This window comes from Lingula anatina, chromosome 5 (assembly GCF_051362555.1).
Source record: "Lingula anatina isolate TDL-2025a chromosome 5, LinAna3.0, whole genome shotgun sequence".
Lineage (NCBI taxonomy): Eukaryota > Metazoa > Brachiopoda > Lingulata > Lingulida > Lingulidae > Lingula > Lingula anatina.
In genome coordinates this window covers 10,314,567-10,336,758 of record NC_141771.1, presented here as the reverse complement: position 1 = coordinate 10,336,758, position 22,192 = coordinate 10,314,567, and the positions used below count along the sequence as shown (strand labels likewise).

General features: G+C 51.8%; 1 protein-coding gene across 1 annotated transcript in view; it reads left to right on the top strand.

Moving 5' to 3' along the window:
- The first annotated feature begins 2,877 nt into the window (after positions 1-2,877).
- LOC106151042 (uncharacterized) overlaps positions 2,878-22,192 on the top strand; it is a 56,098-nt gene continuing 36,783 nt past the window's right edge. The window contains exons 1-5 of the mRNA XM_087013295.1: positions 2,878-2,988; positions 6,842-7,042; positions 7,430-8,370; positions 9,052-9,108; positions 9,667-9,814. Coding sequence (XP_086869421.1) covers positions 2,922-2,988; positions 6,842-7,042; positions 7,430-8,370; positions 9,052-9,108; positions 9,667-9,814 — 1,414 coding nt within the window. The 5' untranslated portion in view covers positions 2,878-2,921. The remainder of the gene's footprint in view (positions 2,989-6,841; positions 7,043-7,429; positions 8,371-9,051; positions 9,109-9,666; positions 9,815-22,192) is intronic.

The window sequence follows — 22,192 nt, the reverse complement described above, 5'->3', positions numbered from 1 at the left end:
AGGTTGAGGTAACTGTGACTTTGTTATATATATATAAATAAGAAAAGAACACTACATATTAATCTAAACCTTGGAAAATTTAACTTAAAGGCCATACATTTATACCCTACATATATTTAGCCATCAAAAATGTCCTACTGCTAAACACATCCAGGCTAATTTCCTGCTGGGTGGGGTTGATATAACATTGTTTTCTGACGTTGATACAACGTTGTTATCTGAGGTTGACACAACTTTCAAATCCAAAGTTTATCCAATGACTTCTCAACGTTAAGGTTCAACGTTGTTTCAACGTTAAAACAACATAATTATCCCACTGGGTAGCTACTTGTATTTGTGTACTGACGTTAGTTGGATTATTAAATGTGTTCGTTTCTTTTCTCACAATATGCACATATATACAGAGCTATGACAAATTTGTATGGCGTTCACAAACGGCAATGGCAGAGAAAGAGGGCAGATGAATACTTTAGTTCTCTTATATTATTGGGTCTTCGGCCTTATATTTATTACATTTGTGTGTTCAAAGTTAAAGAAGGTATCCGGGTGCATATAGGAAAATATCTGATACACGCATTTCTGCTCATTTACGTCACACTTTCTGCTTCCTGGGCGTTGCCGAAATCCGGCTGATAAATAAACCCGTGAACCACATGACGCTGCCCTACTTGACTTATAGCTTAATATAAACCGACAGTCCTTGCTTCCTCATGCCTCTGGGAAGATGCCGTCATTTGCCACCCACAGTGTAAACACACAAATTATGCAAGTCTGTACTTGTTTCCCAGTGTCGCTTGCAAAACAATGCACATATCTGCTGATTTGGTATCCGAAGATTTTCAAACCGTTTCCAGACTACGGTATGGATCATTTACCAACCACTCCCTGCGCAATTAGTTTGGCACAAGTGTTGTTTATTTATTAATAATTAGGTCTCATCAAAAGTTAGCTTAAATAATGTTGGCTATCAATTACATTATAGCCTGTATTTGCGCCTATCCAATTAGAAAGAAAATAAAAACATTCAAATCGGTAGAAGCAAAATCAGGTATGGGAATGTTCGTTAATTCCCTTACATGTGAACAATGGCACATTATTGAACTGAGGTGGGACGTTCTCACATAAATTAACACTAACCTGTTGAATGTCAGTAAATGCAAATATAGTGTAGTGATTTAATTCTTTCTAAATTTTAACTAGAAAATAAAACGTATGAGTACAGAAGTCGTTTATCTTAAATTATTTTTTCAATTTTTAGGCGTAGCTTTGTAGAATGACACACTGTACGTTGTTTGATGGAAATCTTATACCCAAGGATGGTTGATTGGTTGTTTTATGTGCACGAGAAAGCATAACATTGCTCTAGTTCTGATATTAGCCGTGTCCAGCCCTAAAGGTTGGACCCTTGGGGTCCACCGATAATTCTATAGCCAAGTCACCGTTTTAGATAATCTCACACCCTTTTGCTGTGTGCGAAAACTAATTGATGTACCGTGTGATAAGGGAAAAGGGAGATATCACAGAAGTCATAAATTGTGATTACAAAACCATTTGTGTGAAATGATACGTCACTGCGAAGGGCACCATGACCCAGCTAAGGTGCAACGCGGTCAGTATGTTTTCCAGCTCAGGCTTGGCACGGGATTAGTGCAGGCTGTTTCTCAAAATTCCATTCAGATAAAGAATGCGGAGAATTTCATTCGCTCTCGATACAGTTTTAAATATGCTACATGTAGTTCAGGAAAATAAGAGAATACATTTTTAGAAACACACATTACAGCGCAAAGCATAATGATGTAATGATAAAACACAGATCCGTGCATTATATACATCAGTGTTGCAACCGCATGGCGAGCCAATGTTTGCCCACTCCCACCAGTTCAAAGTTGCAGCTTGACGAAATATCTGATAACCCATATGTATTCATACACCAGAACTAATGGGAACTAAATTTTGAAGCCCTTTCTTTTGATATATATATATATATATATATATATATATATATATATATATATATATATATATATATATATATATATTTGTGAGAGTTGGCCTAAATTCATTCAGGTAAAAACTTAATATTTGGGATCTTATTGTGCATTTAAGTACTGTTTAAAAGATAAATTAATAACCGGATTAATCAATTGGTTAATAAATTATTCAGTCATCTAAGAACTTAACTAAGCGACATTACATAAATACTTAATCAAATTTAAGACTTATAATTAAGTGGCACTTTGAGGAATGGTCACCATTTGCCAAAGGCATACTTGCATTCAACTTTTCCTTTCAATATTTGGAAGATACCAAAGTGTGTTAGTCATAAATATCACAAATTTCATAAATATTTTCTGGTGCAAAGCACATTCATCTCCTTTTTCGGCCGATTATCCTTTCTCACTGGTGTATTTCTTCTCTTGTTCGCCATGCTTCAGCAGTAATTATATCCAAATTGCTACCATTAATTTTGAATGGCAATTCTATAGTCGTCTGTCGGGGAATTGATCAAAAGAATAGTATACATCATTGGTGTTTTAAGTTAATAAAGCACTGTAACACAATGTACCTTGAAAGATTAAATGGTTAACTGACATTTAAATATTTTTAAACAGTTATTCTTGGATGCCACACCAACGATTGTTGAGGCCATTAAATGTGAACGTCATTACATTATGTTTGTAGACACCCAATCTGTGATTTCCCCGCCAAATCTAAAATCTGCATAACCGACATGCACCAAACACATAATGCGCAGAACCTTGAATGACCTCGTTTTCACTTAATATTACATTAAAAATGGCGCGCAGTTTTGTATGATGTCCTCGTATCGTGTGTAATATAGAAAACGTGACCAATGCCAAGGGCTAAACAGATAAGGTCGTAAATAAAAGTGCGAATGTCCTGGGTCCAGGTTTAATGGTATGAAGCGACGGGGCAGAGTGAAGACGATGCCGCTAAGCATCTTGTTACTGACCATTTTATTCACGTGTAAGTAGTTTCATCTTTCGTGATAAAAAGTACATAGCTTTTGGTAACTTTCATATATTCTTTATTATTCGACTTTTGGGACAAATCTGTTCTTTTTTCATTCAATTTTATCAATTTCTGCATATGTTTTTATTCATATGCCATGTTTGTTACTCGGGCATAACAACCTGTAGATAACATTTAATGTCTAGTGTTTAATCAAAGTCCGGTGTCATCTATTCCTTCAATGTAAAACGCTGGTGAGTGAGTACAATGCAAAAACAAACAGATGCAGCAACGTTAGGAGTAAACATTCTTTAACAGTTATATTTTCAAATAAAAAATGTATTTACATTTACATATACAGCATTGGTCAAAAAGGTTGTCCCACCCCCATTTCCATGTACTTTTATTTACAAATGATCACCTCACAGCTGTGAACTGTTAAAAATAGTGCTTTTTATTACGGATACCGTGTCTAACATGATTAATGGTTTAAAAAAATACAAAGTAGTGGTGAAAATATACACATTTTATACCATTTAGTAAAATTTATAAGAGATACCCCCTCAAATCGACTGTTTCACTGTGACTTCTACAGATGTAAAGAAATGTCTATAAAATTGAAAAGAGGCCATCAAATGTTACCAAATTCACACACAATTAGCATTAGAGTGTGCTCGTTAAAGATCACGTGCCTAACAGCATGTGCGTCTACCGCGTACTGCAATTATCTCCTGTAGACGGCGCGACAAGCCTTCAACACGGGTTACAATTCTATTTTGTGGGATATTGTCCCATTCTTCTTAAACAAGTTGGGGGAGTTGGTCCACGTTTTTATGGGGTTGGTTCTCCTTTGCATTGCACACTCCAATTCATGTCACAGTTGATTAGTAAGTTTAATATCAGGGCTCAAAGATGGTGGTTCCATCCTTAGACCATTGTGTTTCTTCAACAAACATTTGCCAGGCGAGAGGTGTGAGTAAGTGTGCAGTCACGATAAAGCCTGGAGTTAACCCCAAAGTCAGTTCTTGAGGATGGAATGAGATATCAGCTGAGAATGCTACGTTCAGTGATCCCACAGGCACCTGAACCTGGCCATCCATCACTGGAAGGAAGTCAAGTTTAATGCAGAATCAAATTATTTCTTGTATCCCATCGATGGTCAAAGAGGGTCCATAAACATGTGAAAAATGCTTCTTGGAAGGGTGTGTGTAGGGTAATATCGCCTGAGGTGTTAGATCAATCTGCACTTGGAGAACATTCCAAGCCCATGGTATTAGTACATTGTTCCTTCTGGAACAAAACCTAACAGGGGCATTTTAATGTAACATTCTCAACAGAAATCTCACTCCATTTGCAAGAGGTGACTTCAGGGATGCTACTGGCTTCATTGTGACAACGCGCTTGCTCACCGCTCTCGTCTGGCAAAGGATTTGTTGCAGAAACACAGGGCTCTGAGGATGGGACAACCGTCTTTGAGCCCTGATATTAATCCTACTGAGCACCTGTGGCATAAATTGGAATTTCTTATCGTCTTTTAATTCCGTAACGAGCTAGAGGTGCGGGATAAATAGATCGATTACGCGACCAGAAGATGTCGTTAAAAGCCGTTTTGTCGGCTGACTTTATAATTGGCATGCGTAGTTTTATTTGAGTTTGTAGGACACTGGTGACAGTGTTGTATGGATGACTGTGCTCTCACTTTTGAAGTATATTTAAGGTAATAAATTTAACATTTTTTTTTTGCAATTGTAGTCTTCCACGTGAGTTATGCGCATCACATTCCATTATGCACGGATATCGTATGACTTCGTCCCGTTTCGCTGTCTGTAATACACGAAGTTAAAGGGATTATATGAAACTGTACAATAAATACATTATAAACAACACAAAGAAGTGCAGTAAATTCCAGCTTTCCATCAAAATTTCGGTTATCGCAATTACTACTAAATCTGTACTTCCACGACCCACGTGGATCTTCACAGATGGCTACCCCCCCCAGTAATCTCTTGAAGAGTTTTACTGTGGAATACATCAAGTACGATATATAAATGGGTATGTATGTCTATAAAAGTCCTTTTTTTAAACATATAACTTTATTGCGTGTGACATTTTATATGTTTCATACAATGAAGACAATACACATTAAAACCAAAAAAAAAAAGACGAGAAAATATCAAGATCCTGGATCAATATTAGGCAACTGACTGATCCTTGAAGTTCTTATAACAAAGCAATCAGCGAGATATTGGTGAAAACTAACTCCATGTTTCATAATTTATGTGGCATGGACCATGCCATTCCCTAAATTGCGCGTGATACGCCCATCGCGACTATATTTTGAGTAATATACATTTCCAGTCCAAGTCAGATTATCTATTTAACGTGCCGGAGGCAATAGAGGTAAATGCAAATATGCATTGGCAATTTTTCATCTTAACAACGCTGTGGGTGGACTTTTATACAATCACGATATCCAATGACTCAGTACCTTCTTCACAACGTTGAGCTTTATATTCAAACACTAAGATAGAGTCAAGTTTTCCCACGTACATGCAAGTTGAATATATATTGATTTTTTGTCCTTTCTCCTCAAATGATCAGTAACTATATATTGATACACTCATACATTTATTGGCGTTGCTCTCTATTTTATATATTAATTAAATTATTACAGTTATTATTTTATGTATTTATCATTATTGTCCGATTTATTTTTCTTTTGCTGTTTACCTATCTTTCTTGTTACTATATTCCAGTTTTATATATTTGGTATATTTGATATAAGACATCTGAATTTATAACATATGTAGATCGGAGATGACGGACCGAGACTGGCCGGTTAGGATCAATATTTTTTTTATTCCTAAAGTACAGTTGAATAGCTTTGAAAAAGATATATGTGCATCTTCAGAACATTTAAGAATGCAATAAACTGACTGTGTAAATTAATTTATACACACATTTGGGTGATATCGCCTGGTCCCGGTTTCACACACAAAAAAAAAAAAATTAAGTCGGGTTCCCTGGCTAAGAACTTAGTTTGCAAGGTTACATGGTCACGTGGGCACATCTCAACCTATCAGGAGCAGTGTTTCAGCACTCTAATGGAAATCCTAGTCAGCTAAGCCAGGGAACTGACTTAAGCTTTTTTTGTGAAACTGGGGCTTGGTGCATGCCTTGTAGTTAGAGTACCTCAGGAGCTGGAGGTTTTGAGTTTGATCCCATCATCACCGAGTCCTTTTCAAAAACATTGCACCCTTTGTCTCACGGGTGACATCGAGCGGTTGTTAGGAACAGCTGGTCTGCCATTAACCTGTACGCGACTGCTCTCGACCGATCGATTAGCGTCAAAATTCGTTTTCATGTCACAGAAACGCAGGATCACAAAGTCGGCTATCCGGGCGTTACTAAGGCTCGTTACATAAAGCTGGATCGATAAATAGCCTCTAACTCCGTCCTTAACGATGTCCATTGCAATAATTTTAAGCCTGAAGCAGTTTCACTCTCTTATACTTTGGCGGCAATTATTCATATTGCAGATAAAGATAATATGGCAGTTGACCTAATTTGATATCTCAGTATCAACTTACTTTGGTGCATTTTTTTTCTTTTTGCAATTTCACATCTTGTCATTTCTTTAAAATTTGAATATAAACATACCTGTAACTGTGAAGCACCATTTTTCCTCACAACGACAAGGAAAACGGGGGATACCCAACCAAAATGGCCATAAAGTCCACAACCAAATTTCAGGATGTTTATTCTGCTTGTACATGAATCTACTGAAATACTATATCTGTCGCCTTCTCATAAAATAAATTATACAACATATTTTCATAAAGTCTTTATATCCTGTGACCTGTTTCAGTGACAGCTGCTCAAACATGCGATGAGAATGCAGAGTGTGTTTCAAACACAGGGTTATTCCTCAACAACCATCTGTTGGGAAACGGGGTCCTGTGTTCAATTTTCTTCAGCTCGTGCCAGCCGAACCCAGTACAGACACCAACAACAGGTTGTACTTGTGTATGTAGAAACGGATTTACTGGGGACGGAACCACGTGTACAGGTTAGTGGAGTCATCTCTCTCTCTCTCTCTCTCTCTCTCTCTCTCTCTCTCTCTCTCTGTGAATGTGTGCTATATATTACTTTCATTATATGCATTATATTGATAATTAGTTATTTAAGATGACCACTTTCAATTTACAAATTTGAATTTTACTCGCCCATGTCAAGTAGTGTAAATTACTAGACATGGGCAAGTAAAATCTAAAATAATGTACATAAAATAGAAATAAATAAATAAATTAAATTAAATTTTATATTATGCCTTTATAATGTGATAGATAGATAGATAGATAGATAGATAGATAGATAGATAGATAGATAGGGAAGAAGGAAGATAGGAAAGACAGCAGATATTAATATTCAATTGGTGGTAAACGTTTTATTACAGATGTCGACGAATGTGCCGATTCCCCTTGTCCAAACCAACAATGTATCAACACTATAGGCAGTTATCAATGTGTTGATGATATAGACGAGTGTTCTCTGGATATCGATAACTGCGCAGAAAATTCCACGTGTGCTAACACTGTGGGTAGCTATACCTGCACGTGCCTCAACGGTTTTACTGGTGATGGCACAACGTGTGAGGATATAGACGAATGTGCACTAAACAATACATCTACATCACAGGACTTAAATGATCGTAAGCGAAGATCTATCGGCGAAATTCACGTACTCAATGAATTACAGCGTCGTGGAAATGTTAAAAGAAGAAAAAGACAATTAATCCAATTTGGTTCAAATGTACGTCAAAACTGGTGGCCAGCAGTAAGGACAACAACAGTGGTACGTATAATTACAACAACCCCATCGCCTACACCTGAATCAACACAGGCAATAATTGGAGGAACAACAGCGACATTTCCTCCGAATACAATTACATCAAATAATTGCGCTCAAAATGCTTTATGCGTAAACACCGTGGGTAGTTTCACTTGCGCGTGCAAAGACGGTTTCACCGGCGACGGCACAGCGTGTGCCGATGTAGACGAATGTGCCCTAGCCACAGATGATTGCGCTGAGAATGCCACATGCGCCAACACCGTGGGCAGTTTCACCTGCACCTGCCTGGCTGGTTTCACCGGCGACGGCACAGCGTGTGCCGATGTAGACGAATGTGCCCTCGCCACAGATGATTGCGCTGAGAATGCCACATGCGCCAACACCGTGGGCAGTTTCACCTGCACCTGCCTGGCTGGTTTCACCGGCGACGGCACAGCGTGTGCCGATGTAGACGAATGTGCCCTAGCCACAGATGATTGCGCTGAGAATGCCACATGCGCCAACACCGTGGGCAGTTTCACCTGCACCTGCCTGGCTGGTTTCACCGGCGACGGCACAGCGTGTGCCGATGTAGACGAATGTGCCCTAGCCACAGATGATTGCGCTGAGAATGCCACATGCGCCAACACCGTGGGCAGTTTCACCTGCACCTGCCTGGCTGGTTTCACCGGCGACGGCACAGCGTGTGCCGATGTAGACGAATGTGCCCTAGCCACAGATGATTGCGCTGAGAATGCCACATGCGCCAACACCGTGGGCAGTTTCACCTGCACCTGCCTGGCTGGTTTCACCGGCGACGGCACAGCGTGTGCCGATGTAGACGAATGTGCCCTAGCCACAGATGATTGCGCTGAGAATGCCACATGCGCCAACACCGTGGGCAGTTTCACCTGCACCTGCCTGGCTGGTTTCACCGGCGACGGCACAGCGTGTGCCGATGTAGACGAATGTGCCCTAGCCACAGATGATTGCGCTGAGAATGCCACATGCGCCAACACCGTGGGCAGTTTCACCTGCACCTGCCTGGCTGGTTTCACCGGCGACGGCACAGCGTGTGCCGATGTAGACGAATGTGCCCTAGCCACAGATGATTGCGCTGAGAATGCCACATGCGCCAACACCGTGGGCAGTTTCACCTGCACCTGCCTGGCTGGTTTCACCGGCGACGGCACAGCGTGTGCCGATGTAGACGAATGTGCCCTAGCCACAGATGATTGCGCTGAGAATGCCACATGCGCCAACACCGTGGGCAGTTTCACCTGCACCTGCCTGGCTGGTTTCACCGGCGACGGCACAGCGTGTGCCGATGTAGACGAATGTGCCCTAGCCACAGATGATTGCGCTGAGAATGCCACATGCGCCAACACCGTGGGCAGTTTCACCTGCACCTGCCTGGCTGGTTTCACCGGCGACGGCACAGCGTGTGCCGATGTAGACGAATGTGCCCTAGCCACAGATGATTGCGCTGAGAATGCCACATGCGCCAACACCGTGGGCAGTTTCACCTGCACCTGCCTGGCTGGTTTCACCGGCGACGGCACAGCGTGTGCCGATGTAGACGAATGTGCCCTAGCCACAGATGATTGCGCTGAGAATGCCACATGCGCCAACACCGTGGGCAGTTTCACCTGCACCTGCCTGGCTGGTTTCACCGGCGACGGCACAGCGTGTGCCGATGTAGACGAATGTGCCCTAGCCACAGATGATTGCGCTGAGAATGCCACATGCGCCAACACCGTGGGCAGTTTCACCTGCACCTGCCTGGCTGGTTTCACCGGCGACGGCACAGCGTGTGCCGATGTAGACGAATGTGCCCTAGCCACAGATGATTGCGCTGAGAATGCCACATGCGCCAACACCGTGGGCAGTTTCACCTGCACCTGCCTGGCTGGTTTCACCGGCGACGGCACAGCGTGTGCCGATGTAGACGAATGTGCCCTAGCCACAGATGATTGCGCTGAGAATGCCACATGCGCCAACACCGTGGGCAGTTTCACCTGCACCTGCCTGGCTGGTTTCACCGGCGACGGCACAGCGTGTGCCGATGTAGACGAATGTGCCCTAGCCACAGATGATTGCGCTGAGAATGCCACATGCGCCAACACCGTGGGCAGTTTCACCTGCACCTGCCTGGCTGGTTTCACCGGCGACGGCACAGCGTGTGCCGATGTAGACGAATGTGCCCTAGCCACAGATGATTGCGCTGAGAATGCCACATGCGCCAACACCGTGGGCAGTTTCACCTGCACCTGCCTGGCTGGTTTCACCGGCGACGGCACAGCGTGTGCCGATGTAGACGAATGTGCCCTAGCCACAGATGATTGCGCTGAGAATGCCACATGCGCCAACACCGTGGGCAGTTTCACCTGCACCTGCCTGGCTGGTTTCACCGGCGACGGCACAGCGTGTGCCGATGTAGACGAATGTGCCCTAGCCACAGATGATTGCGCTGAGAATGCCACATGCGCCAACACCGTGGGCAGTTTCACCTGCACCTGCCTGGCTGGTTTCACCGGCGACGGCACAGCGTGTGCCGATGTAGACGAATGTGCCCTAGCCACAGATGATTGCGCTGAGAATGCCACATGCGCCAACACCGTGGGCAGTTTCACCTGCACCTGCCTGGCTGGTTTCACCGGCGACGGCACAGCGTGTGCCGATGTAGACGAATGTGCCCTAGCCACAGATGATTGCGCTGAGAATGCCACATGCGCCAACACCGTGGGCAGTTTCACCTGCACCTGCCTGGCTGGTTTCACCGGCGACGGCACAGCGTGTGCCGATGTAGACGAATGTGCCCTAGCCACAGATGATTGCGCTGAGAATGCCACATGCGCCAACACCGTGGGCAGTTTCACCTGCACCTGCCTGGCTGGTTTCACCGGCGACGGCACAGCGTGTGCCGATGTAGACGAATGTGCCCTAGCCACAGATGATTGCGCTGAGAATGCCACATGCGCCAACACCGTGGGCAGTTTCACCTGCACCTGCCTGGCTGGTTTCACCGGCGACGGCACAGCGTGTGCCGATGTAGACGAATGTGCCCTAGCCACAGATGATTGCGCTGAGAATGCCACATGCGCCAACACCGTGGGCAGTTTCACCTGCACCTGCCTGGCTGGTTTCACCGGCGACGGCACAGCGTGTGCCGATGTAGACGAATGTGCCCTAGCCACAGATGATTGCGCTGAGAATGCCACATGCGCCAACACCGTGGGCAGTTTCACCTGCACCTGCCTGGCTGGTTTCACCGGCGACGGCACAGCGTGTGCCGATGTAGACGAATGTGCCCTAGCCACAGATGATTGCGCTGAGAATGCCACATGCGCCAACACCGTGGGCAGTTTCACCTGCACCTGCCTGGCTGGTTTCACCGGCGACGGCACAGCGTGTGCCGATGTAGACGAATGTGCCCTAGCCACAGATGATTGCGCTGAGAATGCCACATGCGCCAACACCGTGGGCAGTTTCACCTGCACCTGCCTGGCTGGTTTCACCGGCGACGGCACAGCGTGTGCCGATGTAGACGAATGTGCCCTAGCCACAGATGATTGCGCTGAGAATGCCACATGCGCCAACACCGTGGGCAGTTTCACCTGCACCTGCCTGGCTGGTTTCACCGGCGACGGCACAGCGTGTGCCGATGTAGACGAATGTGCCCTAGCCACAGATGATTGCGCTGAGAATGCCACATGCGCCAACACCGTGGGCAGTTTCACCTGCACCTGCCTGGCTGGTTTCACCGGCGACGGCACAGCGTGTGCCGATGTAGACGAATGTGCCCTAGCCACAGATGATTGCGCTGAGAATGCCACATGCGCCAACACCGTGGGCAGTTTCACCTGCACCTGCCTGGCTGGTTTCACCGGCGACGGCACAGCGTGTGCCGATGTAGACGAATGTGCCCTAGCCACAGATGATTGCGCTGAGAATGCCACATGCGCCAACACCGTGGGCAGTTTCACCTGCACCTGCCTGGCTGGTTTCACCGGCGACGGCACAGCGTGTGCCGATGTAGACGAATGTGCCCTAGCCACAGATGATTGCGCTGAGAATGCCACATGCGCCAACACCGTGGGCAGTTTCACCTGCACCTGCCTGGCTGGTTTCACCGGCGACGGCACAGCGTGTGCCGATGTAGACGAATGTGCCCTAGCCACAGATGATTGCGCTGAGAATGCCACATGCGCCAACACCGTGGGCAGTTTCACCTGCACCTGCCTGGCTGGTTTCACCGGCGACGGCACAGCGTGTGCCGATGTAGACGAATGTGCCCTAGCCACAGATGATTGCGCTGAGAATGCCACATGCGCCAACACCGTGGGCAGTTTCACCTGCACCTGCCTGGCTGGTTTCACCGGCGACGGCACAGCGTGTGCCGATGTAGACGAATGTGCCCTAGCCACAGATGATTGCGCTGAGAATGCCACATGCGCCAACACCGTGGGCAGTTTCACCTGCACCTGCCTGGCTGGTTTCACCGGCGACGGCACAGCGTGTGCCGATGTAGACGAATGTGCCCTAGCCACAGATGATTGCGCTGAGAATGCCACATGCGCCAACACCGTGGGCAGTTTCACCTGCACCTGCCTGGCTGGTTTCACCGGCGACGGCACAGCGTGTGCCGATGTAGACGAATGTGCCCTAGCCACAGATGATTGCGCTGAGAATGCCACATGCGCCAACACCGTGGGCAGTTTCACCTGCACCTGCCTGGCTGGTTTCACCGGCGACGGCACAGCGTGTGCCGATGTAGACGAATGTGCCCTAGCCACAGATGATTGCGCTGAGAATGCCACATGCGCCAACACCGTGGGCAGTTTCACCTGCACCTGCCTGGCTGGTTTCACCGGCGACGGCACAGCGTGTGCCGATGTAGACGAATGTGCCCTAGCCACAGATGATTGCGCTGAGAATGCCACATGCGCCAACACCGTGGGCAGTTTCACCTGCACCTGCCTGGCTGGTTTCACCGGCGACGGCACAGCGTGTGCCGATGTAGACGAATGTGCCCTAGCCACAGATGATTGCGCTGAGAATGCCACATGCGCCAACACCGTGGGCAGTTTCACCTGCACCTGCCTGGCTGGTTTCACCGGCGACGGCACAGCGTGTGCCGATGTAGACGAATGTGCCCTAGCCACAGATGATTGCGCTGAGAATGCCACATGCGCCAACACCGTGGGCAGTTTCACCTGCACCTGCCTGGCTGGTTTCACCGGCGACGGCACAGCGTGTGCCGATGTAGACGAATGTGCCCTAGCCACAGATGATTGCGCTGAGAATGCCACATGCGCCAACACCGTGGGCAGTTTCACCTGCACCTGCCTGGCTGGTTTCACCGGCGACGGCACAGCGTGTGCCGATGTAGACGAATGTGCCCTAGCCACAGATGATTGCGCTGAGAATGCCACATGCGCCAACACCGTGGGCAGTTTCACCTGCACCTGCCTGGCTGGTTTCACCGGCGACGGCACAGCGTGTGCCGATGTAGACGAATGTGCCCTAGCCACAGATGATTGCGCTGAGAATGCCACATGCGCCAACACCGTGGGCAGTTTCACCTGCACCTGCCTGGCTGGTTTCACCGGCGACGGCACAGCGTGTGCCGATGTAGACGAATGTGCCCTAGCCACAGATGATTGCGCTGAGAATGCCACATGCGCCAACACCGTGGGCAGTTTCACCTGCACCTGCCTGGCTGGTTTCACCGGCGACGGCACAGCGTGTGCCGATGTAGACGAATGTGCCCTAGCCACAGATGATTGCGCTGAGAATGCCACATGCGCCAACACCGTGGGCAGTTTCACCTGCACCTGCCTGGCTGGTTTCACCGGCGACGGCACAGCGTGTGCCGATGTAGACGAATGTGCCCTAGCCACAGATGATTGCGCTGAGAATGCCACATGCGCCAACACCGTGGGCAGTTTCACCTGCACCTGCCTGGCTGGTTTCACCGGCGACGGCACAGCGTGTGCCGATGTAGACGAATGTGCCCTAGCCACAGATGATTGCGCTGAGAATGCCACATGCGCCAACACCGTGGGCAGTTTCACCTGCACCTGCCTGGCTGGTTTCACCGGCGACGGCACAGCGTGTGCCGATGTAGACGAATGTGCCCTAGCCACAGATGATTGCGCTGAGAATGCCACATGCGCCAACACCGTGGGCAGTTTCACCTGCACCTGCCTGGCTGGTTTCACCGGCGACGGCACAGCGTGTGCCGATGTAGACGAATGTGCCCTAGCCACAGATGATTGCGCTGAGAATGCCACATGCGCCAACACCGTGGGCAGTTTCACCTGCACCTGCCTGGCTGGTTTCACCGGCGACGGCACAGCGTGTGCCGATGTAGACGAATGTGCCCTAGCCACAGATGATTGCGCTGAGAATGCCACATGCGCCAACACCGTGGGCAGTTTCACCTGCACCTGCCTGGCTGGTTTCACCGGCGACGGCACAGCGTGTGCCGATGTAGACGAATGTGCCCTAGCCACAGATGATTGCGCTGAGAATGCCACATGCGCCAACACCGTGGGCAGTTTCACCTGCACCTGCCTGGCTGGTTTCACCGGCGACGGCACAGCGTGTGCCGATGTAGACGAATGTGCCCTAGCCACAGATGATTGCGCTGAGAATGCCACATGCGCCAACACCGTGGGCAGTTTCACCTGCACCTGCCTGGCTGGTTTCACCGGCGACGGCACAGCGTGTGCCGATGTAGACGAATGTGCCCTAGCCACAGATGATTGCGCTGAGAATGCCACATGCGCCAACACCGTGGGCAGTTTCACCTGCACCTGCCTGGCTGGTTTCACCGGCGACGGCACAGCGTGTGCCGATGTAGACGAATGTGCCCTAGCCACAGATGATTGCGCTGAGAATGCCACATGCGCCAACACCGTGGGCAGTTTCACCTGCACCTGCCTGGCTGGTTTCACCGGCGACGGCACAGCGTGTGCCGATGTAGACGAATGTGCCCTAGCCACAGATGATTGCGCTGAGAATGCCACATGCGCCAACACCGTGGGCAGTTTCACCTGCACCTGCCTGGCTGGTTTCACCGGCGACGGCACAGCGTGTGCCGATGTAGACGAATGTGCCCTAGCCACAGATGATTGCGCTGAGAATGCCACATGCGCCAACACCGTGGGCAGTTTCACCTGCACCTGCCTGGCTGGTTTCACCGGCGACGGCACAGCGTGTGCCGATGTAGACGAATGTGCCCTAGCCACAGATGATTGCGCTGAGAATGCCACATGCGCCAACACCGTGGGCAGTTTCACCTGCACCTGCCTGGCTGGTTTCACCGGCGACGGCACAGCGTGTGCCGATGTAGACGAATGTGCCCTAGCCACAGATGATTGCGCTGAGAATGCCACATGCGCCAACACCGTGGGCAGTTTCACCTGCACCTGCCTGGCTGGTTTCACCGGCGACGGCACAGCGTGTGCCGATGTAGACGAATGTGCCCTAGCCACAGATGATTGCGCTGAGAATGCCACATGCGCCAACACCGTGGGCAGTTTCACCTGCACCTGCCTGGCTGGTTTCACCGGCGACGGCACAGCGTGTGCCGATGTAGACGAATGTGCCCTAGCCACAGATGATTGCGCTGAGAATGCCACATGCGCCAACACCGTGGGCAGTTTCACCTGCACCTGCCTGGCTGGTTTCACCGGCGACGGCACAGCGTGTGCCGATGTAGACGAATGTGCCCTAGCCACAGATGATTGCGCTGAGAATGCCACATGCGCCAACACCGTGGGCAGTTTCACCTGCACCTGCCTGGCTGGTTTCACCGGCGACGGCACAGCGTGTGCCGATGTAGACGAATGTGCCCTAGCCACAGATGATTGCGCTGAGAATGCCACATGCGCCAACACCGTGGGCAGTTTCACCTGCACCTGCCTGGCTGGTTTCACCGGCGACGGCACAGCGTGTGCCGATGTAGACGAATGTGCCCTAGCCACAGATGATTGCGCTGAGAATGCCACATGCGCCAACACCGTGGGCAGTTTCACCTGCACCTGCCTGGCTGGTTTCACCGGCGACGGCACAGCGTGTGCCGATGTAGACGAATGTGCCCTAGCCACAGATGATTGCGCTGAGAATGCCACATGCGCCAACACCGTGGGCAGTTTCACCTGCACCTGCCTGGCTGGTTTCACCGGCGACGGCACAGCGTGTGCCGATGTAGACGAATGTGCCCTAGCCACAGATGATTGCGCTGAGAATGCCACATGCGCCAACACCGTGGGCAGTTTCACCTGCACCTGCCTGGCTGGTTTCACCGGCGACGGCACAGCGTGTGCCGATGTAGACGAATGTGCCCTAGCCACAGATGATTGCGCTGAGAATGCCACATGCGCCAACACCGTGGGCAGTTTCACCTGCACCTGCCTGGCTGGTTTCACCGGCGACGGCACAGCGTGTGCCGATGTAGACGAATGTGCCCTAGCCACAGATGATTGCGCTGAGAATGCCACATGCGCCAACACCGTGGGCAGTTTCACCTGCACCTGCCTGGCTGGTTTCACCGGCGACGGCACAGCGTGTGCCGATGTAGACGAATGTGCCCTAGCCACAGATGATTGCGCTGAGAATGCCACATGCGCCAACACCGTGGGCAGTTTCACCTGCACCTGCCTGGCTGGTTTCACCGGCGACGGCACAGCGTGTGCCGATGTAGACGAATGTGCCCTAGCCACAGATGATTGCGCTGAGAATGCCACATGCGCCAACACCGTGGGCAGTTTCACCTGCACCTGCCTGGCTGGTTTCACCGGCGACGGCACAGCGTGTGCCGATGTAGACGAATGTGCCCTAGCCACAGATGATTGCGCTGAGAATGCCACATGCGCCAACACCGTGGGCAGTTTCACCTGCACCTGCCTGGCTGGTTTCACCGGCGACGGCACAGCGTGTGCCGATGTAGACGAATGTGCCCTAGCCACAGATGATTGCGCTGAGAATGCCACATGCGCCAACACCGTGGGCAGTTTCACCTGCACCTGCCTGGCTGGTTTCACCGGCGACGGCACAGCGTGTGCCGATGTAGACGAATGTGCCCTAGCCACAGATGATTGCGCTGAGAATGCCACATGCGCCAACACCGTGGGCAGTTTCACCTGCACCTGCCTGGCTGGTTTCACCGGCGACGGCACAGCGTGTGCCGATGTAGACGAATGTGCCCTAGCCACAGATGATTGCGCTGAGAATGCCACATGCGCCAACACCGTGGGCAGTTTCACCTGCACCTGCCTGGCTGGTTTCACCGGCGACGGCACAGCGTGTGCCGATGTAGACGAATGTGCCCTAGCCACAGATGATTGCGCTGAGAATGCCACATGCGCCAACACCGTGGGCAGTTTCACCTGCACCTGCCTGGCTGGTTTCACCGGCGACGGCACAGCGTGTGCCGATGTAGACGAATGTGCCCTAGCCACAGATGATTGCGCTGAGAATGCCACATGCGCCAACACCGTGGGCAGTTTCACCTGCACCTGCCTGGCTGGTTTCACCGGCGACGGCACAGCGTGTGCCGATGTAGACGAATGTGCCCTAGCCACAGATGATTGCGCTGAGAATGCCACATGCGCCAACACCGTGGGCAGTTTCACCTGCACCTGCCTGGCTGGTTTCACCGGCGACGGCACAGCGTGTGCCGATGTAGACGAATGTGCCCTAGCCACAGATGATTGCGCTGAGAATGCCACATGCGCCAACACCGTGGGCAGTTTCACCTGCACCTGCCTGGCTGGTTTCACCGGCGACGGCACAGCGTGTGCCGATGTAGACGAATGTGCCCTAGCCACAGATGATTGCGCTGAGAATGCCACATGCGCCAACACCGTGGGCAGTTTCACCTGCACCTGCCTGGCTGGTTTCACCGGCGACGGCACAGCGTGTGCCGATGTAGACGAATGTGCCCTAGCCACAGATGATTGCGCTGAGAATGCCACATGCGCCAACACCGTGGGCAGTTTCACCTGCACCTGCCTGGCTGGTTTCACCGGCGACGGCACAGCGTGTGCCGATGTAGACGAATGTGCCCTAGCCACAGATGATTGCGCTGAGAATGCCACATGCGCCAACACCGTGGGCAGTTTCACCTGCACCTGCCTGGCTGGTTTCACCGGCGACGGCACAGCGTGTGCCGATGTAGACGAATGTGCCCTAGCCACAGATGATTGCGCTGAGAATGCCACATGCGCCAACACCGTGGGCAGTTTCACCTGCACCTGCCTGGCTGGTTTCACCGGCGACGGCACAGCGTGTGCCGATGTAGACGAATGTGCCCTAGCCACAGATGATTGCGCTGAGAATGCCACATGCGCCAACACCGTGGGCAGTTTCACCTGCACCTGCCTGGCTGGTTTCACCGGCGACGGCACAGCGTGTGCCGATGTAGACGAATGTGCCCTAGCCACAGATGATTGCGCTGAGAATGCCACATGCGCCAACACCGTGGGCAGTTTCACCTGCACCTGCCTGGCTGGTTTCACCGGCGACGGCACAGCGTGTGCCGATGTAGACGAATGTGCCCTAGCCACAGATGATTGCGCTGAGAATGCCACATGCGCCAACACCGTGGGCAGTTTCACCTGCACCTGCCTGGCTGGTTTCACCGGCGACGGCACAGCGTGTGCCGATGTAGACGAATGTGCCCTAGCCACAGATGATTGCGCTGAGAATGCCACATGCGCCAACACCGTGGGCAGTTTCACCTGCACCTGCCTGGCTGGTTTCACCGGCGACGGCACAGCGTGTGCCGATGTAGACGAATGTGCCCTAGCCACAGATGATTGCGCTGAGAATGCCACATGCGCCAACACCGTGGGCAGTTTCACCTGCACCTGCCTGGCTGGTTTCACCGGCGACGGCACAGCGTGTGCCGATGTAGACGAATGTGCCCTAGCCACAGATGATTGCGCTGAGAATGCCACATGCGCCAACACCGTGGGCAGTTTCACCTGCACCTGCCTGGCTGGTTTCACCGGCGACGGCACAGCGTGTGCCGATGTAGACGAATGTGCCCTAGCCACAGATGATTGCGCTGAGAATGCCACATGCGCCAACACCGTGGGCAGTTTCACCTGCACCTGCCTGGCTGGTTTCACCGGCGACGGCACAGCGTGTGCCGATGTAGACGAATGTGCCCTAGCCACAGATGATTGCGCTGAGAATGCCACATGCGCCAACACCGTGGGCAGTTTCACCTGCACCTGCCTGGCTGGTTTCACCGGCGACGGCACAGCGTGTGCCGATGTAGACGAATGTGCCCTAGCCACAGATGATTGCGCTGAGAATGCCACATGCGCCAACACCGTGGGCAGTTTCACCTGCACCTGCCTGGCTGGTTTCACCGGCGACGGCACAGCGTGTGCCGATGTAGACGAATGTGCCCTAGCCACAGATGATTGCGCTGAGAATGCCACATGCGCCAACACCGTGGGCAGTTTCACCTGCACCTGCCTGGCTGGTTTCACCGGCGACGGCACAGCGTGTGCCGATGTAGACGAATGTGCCCTAGCCACAGATGATTGCGCTGAGAATGCCACATGCGCCAACACCGTGGGCAGTTTCACCTGCACCTGCCTGGCTGGTTTCACCGGCGACGGCACAGCGTGTGCCGATGTAGACGAATGTGCCCTAGCCACAGATGATTGCGCTGAGAATGCCACATGCGCCAACACCGTGGGCAGTTTCACCTGCACCTGCCTGGCTGGTTTCACCGGCGACGGCACAGCGTGTGCCGATGTAGACGAATGTGCCCTAGCCACAGATGATTGCGCTGAGAATGCCACATGCGCCAACACCGTGGGCAGTTTCACCTGCACCTGCCTGGCTGGTTTCACCGGCGACGGCACAGCGTGTGCCGATGTAGACGAATGTGCCCTAGCCACAGATGATTGCGCTGAGAATGCCACATGCGCCAACACCGTGGGCAGTTTCACCTGCACCTGCCTGGCTGGTTTCACCGGCGACGGCACAGCGTGTGCCGATGTAGACGAATGTGCCCTAGCCACAGATGATTGCGCTGAGAATGCCACATGCGCCAACACCGTGGGCAGTTTCACCTGCACCTGCCTGGCTGGTTTCACCGGCGACGGCACAGCGTGTGCCGATGTAGACGAATGTGCCCTAGCCACAGATGATTGCGCTGAGAATGCCACATGCGCCAACACCGTGGGCAGTTTCACCTGCACCTGCCTGGCTGGTTTCACCGGCGACGGCACAGCGTGTGCCGATGTAGACGAATGTGCCCTAGCCACAGATGATTGCGCTGAGAATGCCACATGCGCCAACACCGTGGGCAGTTTCACCTGCACCTGCCTGGCTGGTTTCACCGGCGACGGCACAGCGTGTGCCGATGTAGACGAATGTGCCCTAGCCACAGATGATTGCGCTGAGAATGCCACATGCGCCAACACCGTGGGCAGTTTCACCTGCACCTGCCTGGCTGGTTTCACCGGCGACGGCACAGCGTGTGCCGATGTAGACGAATGTGCCCTAGCCACAGATGATTGCGCTGAGAATGCCACATGCGCCAACACCGTGGGCAGTTTCACCTGCACCTGCCTGGCTGGTTTCACCGGCGACGGCACAGCGTGTGCCGATGTAGACGAATGTGCCCTAGCCACAGATGATTGCGCTGAGAATGCCACATGCGCCAACACCGTGGGCAGTTTCACCTGCACCTGCCTGGCTGGTTTCACCGGCGACGGCACAGCGTGTGCCGATGTAGACGAATGTGCCCTAGCCACAGATGATTGCGCTGAGAATGCCACATGCGCCAACACCGTGGGCAGTTTCACCTGCACCTGCCTGGCTGGTTTCACCGGCGACGGCACAGCGTGTGCCGATGTAGACGAATGTGCCCTAGCCACAGATGATTGCGCTGAGAATGCCACATGCGCCAACACCGTGGGCAGTTTCACCTGCACCTGCCTGGCTGGTTTCACCGGCGACGGCACAGCGTGTGCCGATGTAGACGAATGTGCCCTAGCCACAGATGATTGCGCTGAGAATGCCACATGCGCCAACACCGTGGGCAGTTTCACCTGCACCTGCCTGGCTGGTTTCACCGGCGACGGCACAGCGTGTGCCGATGTAGACGAATGTGCCCTAGCCACAGATGATTGCGCTGAGAATGCCACATGCGCCAACACCGTGGGCAGTTTCACCTGCACCTGCCTGGCTGGTTTCACCGGCGACGGCACAGCGTGTGCCGATGTAGACGAATGTGCCCTAGCCACAGATGATTGCGCTGAGAATGCCACATGCGCCAACACCGTGGGCAGTTTCACCTGCACCTGCCTGGCTGGTTTCACCGGCGACGGCACAGCGTGTGCCGATGTAGACGAATGTGCCCTAGCCACAGATGATTGCGCTGAGAATGCCACATGCGCCAACACCGTGGGCAGTTTCACCTGCACCTGCCTGGCTGGTTTCACCGGCGACGGCACAGCGTGTGCCGATGTAGACGAATGTGCCCTAGCCACAGATGATTGCGCTGAGAATGCCACATGCGCCAACACCGTGGGCAGTTTCACCTGCACCTGCCTGGCTGGTTTCACCGGCGACGGCACAGCGTGTGCCGATGTAGACGAATGTGCCCTAGCCACAGATGATTGCGCTGAGAATGCCACATGCGCCAACACCGTGGCAGTTTTCACCTGCACCTGCCTGGCTGGTTTCACCGGCGACGGCACAGCGTGTGCCGATGTAGACGAATGTGCCCTAGCCACAGATGATTGCGCTGAGAATGCCACATGCGCCAACACCGTGGGCAGTTTCACCTGCACCTGCCTGGCTGGTTTCACCGGCGACGGCACAGCGTGTGCCGATGTAGACGAATGTGCCCTAGCCACAGATGATTGCGCTGAGAATGCCACATGCGCCAACACCGTGGGCAGTTTCACCTGCACCTGCCTGGCTGGTTTCACCGGCGACGGCACAGCGTGTGCCGATGTAGACGAATGTGCCCTAGCCACAGATGATTGCGCTGAGAATGCCACATGCGCCAACACCGTGGGCAGTTTCACCTGCACCTGCCTGGCTGGTTTCACCGGCGACGGCACAGCGTGTGCCGATGTAGACGAATGTGCCCTAGCCACAGATGATTGCGCTGAGATGCACATGCGCCAACACCGTGGGCAGTTTCACCTGCACCTGCCTGGCTGGTTTCACCGGCGACGGCACAGCGTGTGCCGATGTAGACGAATGTGCCCTAGCCACAGATGATTGCGCTGAGAATGCCACATGCGCCAACACCGTGGCAGTTTCACCTGCACCTGCCTGGCTGGTTTCACCGGCGACGGCACAGCGTGTGCCGATGTAGACGAATGTGCCCTAGCCACAG